Raw genomic sequence first — 9,156 nt, forward strand, 5'->3', positions numbered from 1 at the left:
CCTAGGGCTTGAACTCAGAGCCTGGGCACTGTCCCTGAGCTTCTTTTGCTCCAGGTTAACACTCTACCACTTGAGCCACAGCACCACTTGCGGCTTTTTCTGAGTAGTTTCTTGGAAAGAATCTCATGGACTAGCCAGGTACTGGTGGCTCACACCTGTAATCCTAGCTACTCAGGAGGCTGAGATCTGAAGATCACGATTCAGAGCCAGCCTAGGCTGGAAAGTCCATGAGACTCATCACCAATTAACCACCAGAAAACCAGAAGTGGAACTGTGGGTCAAAGTGATAGAGTGCTCGTCTTGAGCAACAAAAGCTCAAGGACAGTGCCCAAGAGCTAATTTCAACCTCATAGCCAACCTCAAAGTGAGACTGAAGTGTCACAGACTTTCCTGTTCAGGCTGGCTTTAGAACCATGATCCTCACATCCCAGCCTTTGGAGTAGCTAGGATTACAGGCATGAGCCACTAGTGCCTGGAAGGATTCTTCATTTTTATCGGTGTGGTGAGAAGAGACAGGCAAGTCGAATAGTCATTGGTCACAGAGCCGTGGTGGGCTTGCTAGGGGACGGGGAGTGCTAATCATTTACCTAGTTGCAGAATGGCCTTTCCTCTGTCTGGTTCCAAATATGGCCTTCAGTGGCCTTGTCTGGACATCACTTATTTCCCATCAATGTTAGTTATGTTCTCCTGGGAACACATGACCTTGCTGCCAGCAGGACTGCTTTTCCCTTTCATAGACAAGAGTAGTGAAGCTAGGCCTGAGGGATACTCATCGGAGGGTTCCAGGCTTCGTTCTCTCTCCAATATGGAGGTCACTCACGGGACGATTGATTTCCTTTGAGCAAGGGTGGCTCACCAGAAGGCCTGTCGAGGTCCGCTTCCAGTAGGCTACCTGAGACCCCAGCAGAGGGGCCAAGATCTCACCCCAAAGATTAACTGTCTCATCCTGCCAGGGGTGTGGATTTGCCATCATAGCCAAGCAGCTGTCAGTTGCCCTCTGCCTCACAGGTACGACACATTCCATCAGTGCCTGACATTCAGTGAGTCAGTGGAGAACAGCTTCCAGCGCTCTACCCTTGAGCATTTCCATTGACTTCTCTGACCATTCTAGGCAGGATCAAGCCCCAGCGAGGCTGTTTCCTGTTGATAGAGTGGAAACCCTTAGGTCTGACCTGACTCCTTTCCTATCTTAGATGTCCCAGGACCAATTAGCTTTGCCTACCTCTCCCACGGTGTGGGACCTGCAGGCCCTTCTTTGCTTGTAGGCATGCCTGCAGGAAATGCATCTCCTACCAACCCAAGGCAGCTGCTCCCCTGTAATGAGAAGGAGGTGAAAGAGAAATGAAAAGCAAGATCTCCTATCCCATGCTACAGTATGGATGACCTTGAGGACACTAGGCTAAGCAAAAGGACAGACACTATATGACTCCACTCATATGAAGTATCTACAGTTATTAAAATCACAGAGCCTCTGGGGTTGGAGGCACGGCTCTGTTGGTAAAGCACTAGCCAAAGCGTCACTTACTGAGTTCAAGTCCTGGTCTTGGACCTAAAAGAAAAAAGAAAAAACCCATAGAGCCAGGTAAGTGACACATGCCTATAATCCCATCACCTAAAAAGCTGACGTAAGACTCTTAGCTCCAGGGGCTGGGAAGGTGGCTCAGTGGTAGAGCGCTTGCCTTGCATGCCTGAGGCCCTGGGTTCGATTCCTCAGCACCACATAAGCAAAAAGAAAAAAGCCGGAAGTGGCATTGTGGCTCAAGTGGTAGAGCGCTAGCCTTGAGCTGAAGAGCTGAGGGACAGCGCCCAGACTCAGAGTTCAGGCCCCGCAACTGGACCCCCCCCCCCAAAAAAAAGAAATGTACTCATTGCCTGACTCGTGTAATTGTAATCCCTCTGTACATCACTTTCCCCTCGCCTCTGTACATCACCATTATAATAACAATAAAGTAAAAATTTAAAAAGTCTCACAGACCTTCCTAGCCAGGCTGGCTTTGAACCACAATCCTCACACCTCAGCCTCCTGAACAGCTAAGATTAAAGGCATGAGCCTCCAGCACCCAGCTCTATTCTTTCTTTTGAGGGAGAGAACCCACACTTGTGTTTTATACCCCGTTCCACTTAGTTAGAGTGTGCTACATGGAGAAGGATTTAGATTTAGGGACATAGAGAACTGTGCTTTCACTACCATTTCCCTCCTAATTCTCTGAGAGTCCTGAAAGAGCAGGTGACATATGTCATTCCAGTTTACATGTGGAAATGAGATAGAATTTAAAAGCAATTGCTGTTTTATCTCCCAACTTCAAAAGAGCTGGAAAGTCTTAGCCGGTCTTGCTCACTGCTGATGTTAGTGAAAAGGTTGTTTTCAAAAAGGCATCCATAAATTACCCTCATTAGACATCCTTTTGAACTAGAGAGAGATAAAGCAGCGATGAGGGAGCGCACTAGCTAGTGAAAGCAATCTGCCTTTATGTTGCATCAAACTGATGCTCCGTTCATCAAATACAACTTCTTTACTGGTGTTTTGCTTTGTTTTTTGGTACTAGGGTTTAAGCCCAGGGTCACTTGCTTGCTAGGAGGGCATTCTACCAATTGGGCCACACAGCCTTTTTTTCTTCTTTTGCATGAGTTATTTTTTGGATTGGGCCTCAAGTTTTTTCCCAGGGTACACTACCACTTGAACCGCACCTTTATCCCAGCTTTTTGCTACTCTTGGAGACGGAGTCTTAGAAGTTTTTCTGTTGAGGTTGGTCTTGAACCTCTATCTTCTGGATGTCAGCCTCCTGTGTAGCTAGGATTACAGGTATGAGGCACCAGTACTTAGTGAAGTCATTTTTGCAAGTATCATTTAGGGCAATAAGATTTACATTATTTTTGTCTCTCTTTTTCCCCACTTTATTCAGACTTAAAGATCTGGCCAAAAAAAAAAAAAAAAGAGAGAGAGAAAGTTTTATTTGCAGAAAAACATTATCATGGATAGTTTTGAAAACTCTGGAAAAAGTTCTTCGTTGGCAATTCTATTAACTATTGGACAAGAAATTGGAGGAACAGTCCCACTCGCCACCCCGTCTTGCTTAATTCAGCTCTTCAAAAGAGGTTCGCTTAAGAATATGTGTTTCCATCCCAGAAATGATTAGTGGACGGTTAAATTATAAGAAGAAGAAGAATTAACATCTTGAATGAAAGGCTATATAATGAGGGAGTTTGAAGTGGGAGAAAATTGCTCCCAAACAGAATAGAATTTTGAAGAAGAGAAAAGCGAGTCCAGCTATTTATGTACGTTACCCGTTTCATTCATTATTCTTCAGGCTTCTTTGTCATTATGACTGGTTCTTTCTTCACCTGCCGAATCCTTTGGCTTCTCTCTAGCTAGAGTTTGGCTGAGGTTACACTACTAAAATACAAGTACACTGTCCATGTAGACTGTGCAGCAACATAGGAATGGATAAACTGGCTTCTTTTCCTTTACTTGCTCTCATTCTTTTTCTCATTTTGTCTAAAAAATGTTTTTATTGTGGTAAAAACATACATCAATTTTACCATCTTAGCCATTTTTTCTTCACTTGCATTTTACCACTTTTTAAGTGAGTTTTTAAAAAAAAATAGTTATTATAAAGGTGATTTACAGAGAGGTTACGGTTACATAAATCAGATTAAGAGTACATTTCTTTTTGGACAATATCATTCCTTCCCTCGCTCTCTCCCAATTACATCTTCATCATTTTCAGTGGACAATTCAGTCGTGTTTTAAAGTAAACTCTCATTGTGTGACAACTCTTTAGGTCCTAACCTTGCCCTCAGCCCTGTACTTGGCAAAAACTTTTTCTTTCTTTCTTTCTTTCTTGCTTTCTCCTTCCTTCCTTCTTTCTTTCTTTCTCCTTCCTTCCTTCCTTCTATCTTTCTTTCTTAATTTCTTTCTTTCTTTCTTTCTTTTTCTTTCTCTTTCTCTCTTTTTCTTTCTTTTTCTTTGTCTCTTTTACTCTTTCGCTCCCTCTTTCTCTCCTTTCCTTTTGGTGTCAGTCCTGGAGCTTGAGCTCAGGGCCTGGGTACTGTTCCTCAGCTTTTGTGTTCAAGCCTAGCACTCTACCAATTTGAAGCTGGCTTTAAACTGTGATCCTCAGATCTCAGCTTCCTGAGTAGCTAGGATTATAGACATAAGCCAGTGGTGCCAGGCTCAAAGCAAATACTTTTCTACTTTTTGTTACTTCGATTTTTTTTTTTTTTTGGTGCCGAGATGGAGGCTTAAACTCATGGTCTAGTATTCTTCCTTGGTTTTTTCTATTCATGACAGGCATGCATACCATTTGTACTTACTTCCACTTCTGTTTTTTTTTGCAGATTATTTGGAGCTGAGTCTTTTTTTTTTTTTTTTTGGGGTCCGGTCGTGGGGCCTGAACTCTGGGCCTGGGCGCTGTCCCTGAGCTTCTTTTACTCAAGGCCAGTGCTTTGCCACTTGAGCCACAGCTCTACTTCCAGCTTTTTGGTAGTTTAATGGAGATAAGAGTCTCATAGACTTTCCTGCCCAGGGTTGGCCTCAAGCCACTGTCCTCAGATCTCTCAGATCCCAGCCCCCTGGGTAGCTAGGATTACAGAAGTGAGCTACTGGCACCTGGCTTGATTTTGGACAGCATAAATTGTAGTTGTTACAGTTACCCTGGAGACCAATACAGCAACTTGCTTTTTGTTTTGGGGGCTTTTTTTTGTTTGTTTGGGTTTTTTTTGGGGGGGGGGGCGGTCCTTGGGCTTGAACTCTGGGCTTGGATGCTGTCCCTGAGCTTCTTTTGCTCAAGGTAAGCACTCTACCACTTGAGCCACAGCGCCACTTCTGGCTTTTTTAAGTAGTTTGTTGGAGATAAGAGTCTCATGAACTTTCCTGCTTGGCCTGGCTTCAATTTGTGATTCTTAGATCTCAGCCTCCTGAGTAGCTAGGATTATAGACATGAGCTATTGGCACCTGGCTCAGCAAGTTGTTTTGAAAAAGCTAAGTGCTAGACAGAAAGAGATTTAAGTGGAGAAACAGAGGTGTGGAGAGGAGGAGCACACAGGAGAGGAAAATGGAAGGGAACTAGATGAGGCACTATCCACTGGTAGAACCATACAGTAATTTCTAGATATCTACCGTACCACATAGAGCCTAGAGTTAACAATGGGGCATTTTATACTTCAAAACCTCCCCCCCCCCCTCTCTCGGCCTCCAGCTTGCTCACCTTTGCGCCTTCAGCCCTGCTTTTTGCTGATTATTTTGGAGATGGAGTCTCACAGATTTTTCTGTCCAAGCTGGTTTCAAATTCTCATCCTTAGCCCGGCGCCAGTGGCTCACGCCTGTAATCCTAGCTACTCAGGAGGCTGAGATCTGAGGATCACGGTTCAAAGCCAGCCCGGGCAGGAAAGTCTGTGAGACTCTAATCTCCAATAAACCACTAGAAAACCGAAAGTAGCGCTGTGGCTCAAGCGGTAGAGTGCTCGCCTTGAGCTCAAGAGTGCAGGGACAGCGCCCAGGCCCAGAGTTCAAGCCCCATGACTGACAAAAAAAAATTGTCATTCTTCAGACTCAGCCTCTTGAGCAGCTAGAATTACAAAGATGAGCCCCCAGTGCCCCCCTCAAAATCTCTTAACAGGATCAATTTCAAGAGTTCTTAGCTGTGCCCCAAAGAAAAGGGGACACAAAGAAAATGTTGGAGCTCTTCAATTATATGTGTGACCTTGATTGGGGTGATGGGATGTTTGCATGCATACAGACTCATCAGATTGTTCACATTAAATGCAATTAGTGATGGTGGTTGATACAGCCCAGGAGTGTCTTCATATTTCCACCAGAGGGCGCTGTCTGCTTCCTTGGTAGCCACACTAATATGCTAGCCCAAGTAAGTGCTCAAAGAGGTAACTGGAACCATGTGACCAATTTATTTCACTAGTCTCTGAATGTCAAAATCACATATTGTTCCCCTGAATAACCATCAGAAATATTGCCAACACCACAAAATCTCTGAACTGCTTCCCCTTCTGTGTTCTGAAGTGTGAAGGCGCAGGGGATTATCAGCAACAGGCCTCTTACTCCTAGCATCTGGTGGCAGCTAGAAGCCCTTGCCAATTCCTTTCTTTACCTCTATCTTCCTGTGGATGGCCATCTTTTCTCTGGGTCTTCTTCTTTTCTGCCTTTTATAAGGACACTCATCATATTTACAGCTCCTCCCCTCCCCCAATCCAGGTATGATCTCACTTAATATTCTTTTTTTCCCCCCAGTCCTGGGGACTTGGGCACTGTTCCTGAGCTTCTTTTTCTCAATTCTAGCACTCTACCACTTGAACCACAGTGCCGCTTCCTGCTTTTTCTATGTGGTACTGAGGAATCGAACCCAGGGCTTCATGCATGCTAGGCAAGCACTCTACCACTAATCCACAGTCCCAACCCCCTCACTTAACATTCTTAACTATTTGCAAGGATCAGGGGAAGTCTGCGAGACCCTTATGTCCAATTAACTACCAAAAAATTGGAAATGGAGCTGTGGCTCAAGTGGTAGAGCAGAGAATCTCAGGGACAGCACTTAGGCCCTGATTTCAAGCCCCAGGATGTGTATACACACACACACACACACACACACACACACACACACACACACACACAGAGGCACACATAAAAAATTAATGAGAGGGGGGGAAAAACCCACTGCTTACCATCACAGCTGTTCAGCCTAAGTGAAAAGTGTCTCACAAATCCTTGCAAATAGATCCCAGATGAAGCCTCTCTGTCCTTCAGAGACTGAAGAAAACTTGGCAAAAACTAAAGGTGTCACAGACAATGAGGATCTGCAGCCCTCTCTCCAATTTGTGTAAATTCCCAACTCTGCTTCACAGTTCTCATTTACTGTCCTGCATGTGTTCTTGATTTCGTCCTTTGCCAAGGGTGAAACCCCTCCCAGTTGTTGCACAAGATCCCCAACCCTCCTGCCACCACAAGCCTTCGGTGAGTTTGAGTTTGGGGTCCATCTGTGTTCTTCAGCCATCTTGCTCACCCCCCCCCCCCCCCCACTTGGACCTCCTTGGACTTTCCACTTTGCTCCTTTTCCTCTGTCTAGGTCAACACGTGAATTCTTTTCCTTAGCGCTGGCCAGGTATTTCTGCTCATACTGAGACCTTCTGCCCATCAGCTTCAACTCTAAATAGACTTGTCTGTGAACATTTTAAGGCAGGAGAGAGGGAAGAGAAGGAAGAGGAGGGGGAGGATAGGGAGGACTGAGATAGGAAGCAGAGGAGAGAGAATTAGGAGCTTCTAGGAGGAATGTTCCTAGCAATATAATAAAGTTTTATTTTGTTTCCCTGAGCTTTGTGCATATGATGAAAAGGTTCAGGTTTGAAGTTCTTGTAGGTCAGGAGTAGGTGTGAGCCATGCGGGCCTCTGGACTGCTTGCTTCTCGCTCTCTTGGCCTTCTTTTTTTTTTTTCAGAGTGAAGCAATCTTCTGGAGTTTACATTTAATTCTAATTGCAACCTTCACGATGATTAAGTCCCTTCTTTTGTCATTGTCTTTTCTTGGCCTGATTTCTTTGGCTCCCCTTTTGCATCTATAGACCAAGTACAAATCACAGAGAGCCTGTGCTTTTGAAGTGTGGCAAAACCATATACAGTCTTTTGTTTATTCCCAGAATGGGTTCCAAAACAGCTGTGGAATGTTGGTCAGCCTTCGATCTGTCATGTTACTGCAGGGAACTGTAACGGCTGGATCTTCTGCTTTTCATTTTCCTGGGGGGGGGGGGAGGGTGGGCGGATGGGACGGTGGGGGGGGGGAGGGGACGGGACTGCAAGAAAACCCAAGGAGAACTTCAGTTCAGGTGCTGGCTGTAAGTACTAGTTAATGACTGATTTCCTCTGATTTCCTTAATTAGGAAATATACTTCAATGGCTGCATGGTTCCTATTACTGTGCTCTCGCCCAAAGCCAATCTGTGGGTGTTACTCACCAGGCAACAGCTGGCCTCCAGCGGCCACTTCCGGTCCCACCCACAGCCACACCAGGAGCTGCCATCTGACCCAGCAAGGAGAAAGGCGAGGACATTTGTCATGCCCTGGTGGCTTCAGTTCCACACACCCTGTCTGCTGAAAAGTCTGTCGTGATGTCAGCCAAGTATTTTGGATGTGAATTGGTTGGCAAGGTTGGCTTTTGGGAGATTTCCTTAGAAAAAACTAGCCTTAAATGATGGACACATTTAATGCCTTCGGCTATTAAAAAAAAAAAAACACTCAAGAAAAACCAAACAGGGCTGGGAAGGTGGCTTAGTGGTAGAGTGCTTGCCTAGCATGCATGAAGCCCTGGGTTCGACTCTTCAGTACCACATACACAGAAAAAGCCAGAAGGGAAAAGCTGTGGCTCAAGTGGTAGAGCACTAGCCTTGAGCACAGATGGACTCAGGGACAGGGCCCAGGCCCTGAGTTGAAGCCCTAGGATTGGCAAAAGAAAAAAAGAAAAACTAGACAAATTGTGCCTTTTCTTGATTTGAGGAATTACTTAGTTCAGAGTTCTTGCTTGAAGGCTAACTGCTGATCAAAATGGCTATTATTAAATGTCATGAACTAAATTGCTTTTTTTTTCTTATGATGCCAGACTTGGGGCTTGAACTCATAGTCTGGGTGCAGTCCCTGAGCTCTTGTGCTCAAGGATAGTGTCCTAACACTTGAACCACAGCTCCACTTCCAACCTTTTGGTGCTTAATTGGAGATAATCTCACAGCTGGGTGCCAGTGACTCACACCTGTAATCCGAGTTCTTCTGAAGGCTGAGATCTGATGATTGCAGTTCAAAGCCAAGTGGTAGAGTGCTCTCCTTGAGCTGAAGAGCTGAGGGGCAGCAACTAGGCCCAGAGTTCAAGCCCTAGGACCAACCAAAAAAAAAAGTCTCACAGACTTTCCTGCCCAAGCTAGCTTTGAACCATAATCCTAGATCTCAGCCTCCTTAGTAGCTAGGATTACAGGCATGAGTCATCGATGCCTAGCTCTAAAGTGTGTGTGTGTGTGTGTGTGTGTGTGTGTGTGTGTGTGTGTGTGTGCTCATGCGCACCAGTCCAGAAGGTTGAACTCAGGACCTGGGTATTGTCCCTGAGCTTTCTTGCTCAAGGCTATTACTCTACCACTTGAGCCACAGTCGCACTTCCAGCTTTTCGGTGG

The 9,156-nt window shown here is 45.4% G+C and overlaps 1 protein-coding gene across 1 annotated transcript in view; it reads left to right on the forward strand.

Moving 5' to 3' along the window:
- LOC122099635 (transcription factor SPT20 homolog) overlaps positions 1-8,110 on the forward strand; it is a 31,972-nt gene extending 23,862 nt beyond the window's left edge. Inside the window, exons 4-5 of the mRNA XM_042670191.1 lie at positions 7,568-7,708; positions 7,883-8,110. Of these exons, the coding sequence (XP_042526125.1) occupies positions 7,568-7,708; positions 7,883-8,110 (369 nt within the window). The remainder of the gene's footprint in view (positions 1-7,567; positions 7,709-7,882) is intronic.
- The last annotated feature ends 1,046 nt before the right edge of the window (positions 8,111-9,156 follow it).

The sequence above is a fragment of the Dipodomys spectabilis genome, unplaced genomic scaffold, assembly GCF_019054845.1.
Source record: "Dipodomys spectabilis isolate Male_0828 unplaced genomic scaffold, ASM1905484v1 ptg000526l, whole genome shotgun sequence".
In the NCBI taxonomy this organism is placed as follows: Eukaryota; Metazoa; Chordata; class Mammalia; order Rodentia; family Heteromyidae; genus Dipodomys; species Dipodomys spectabilis.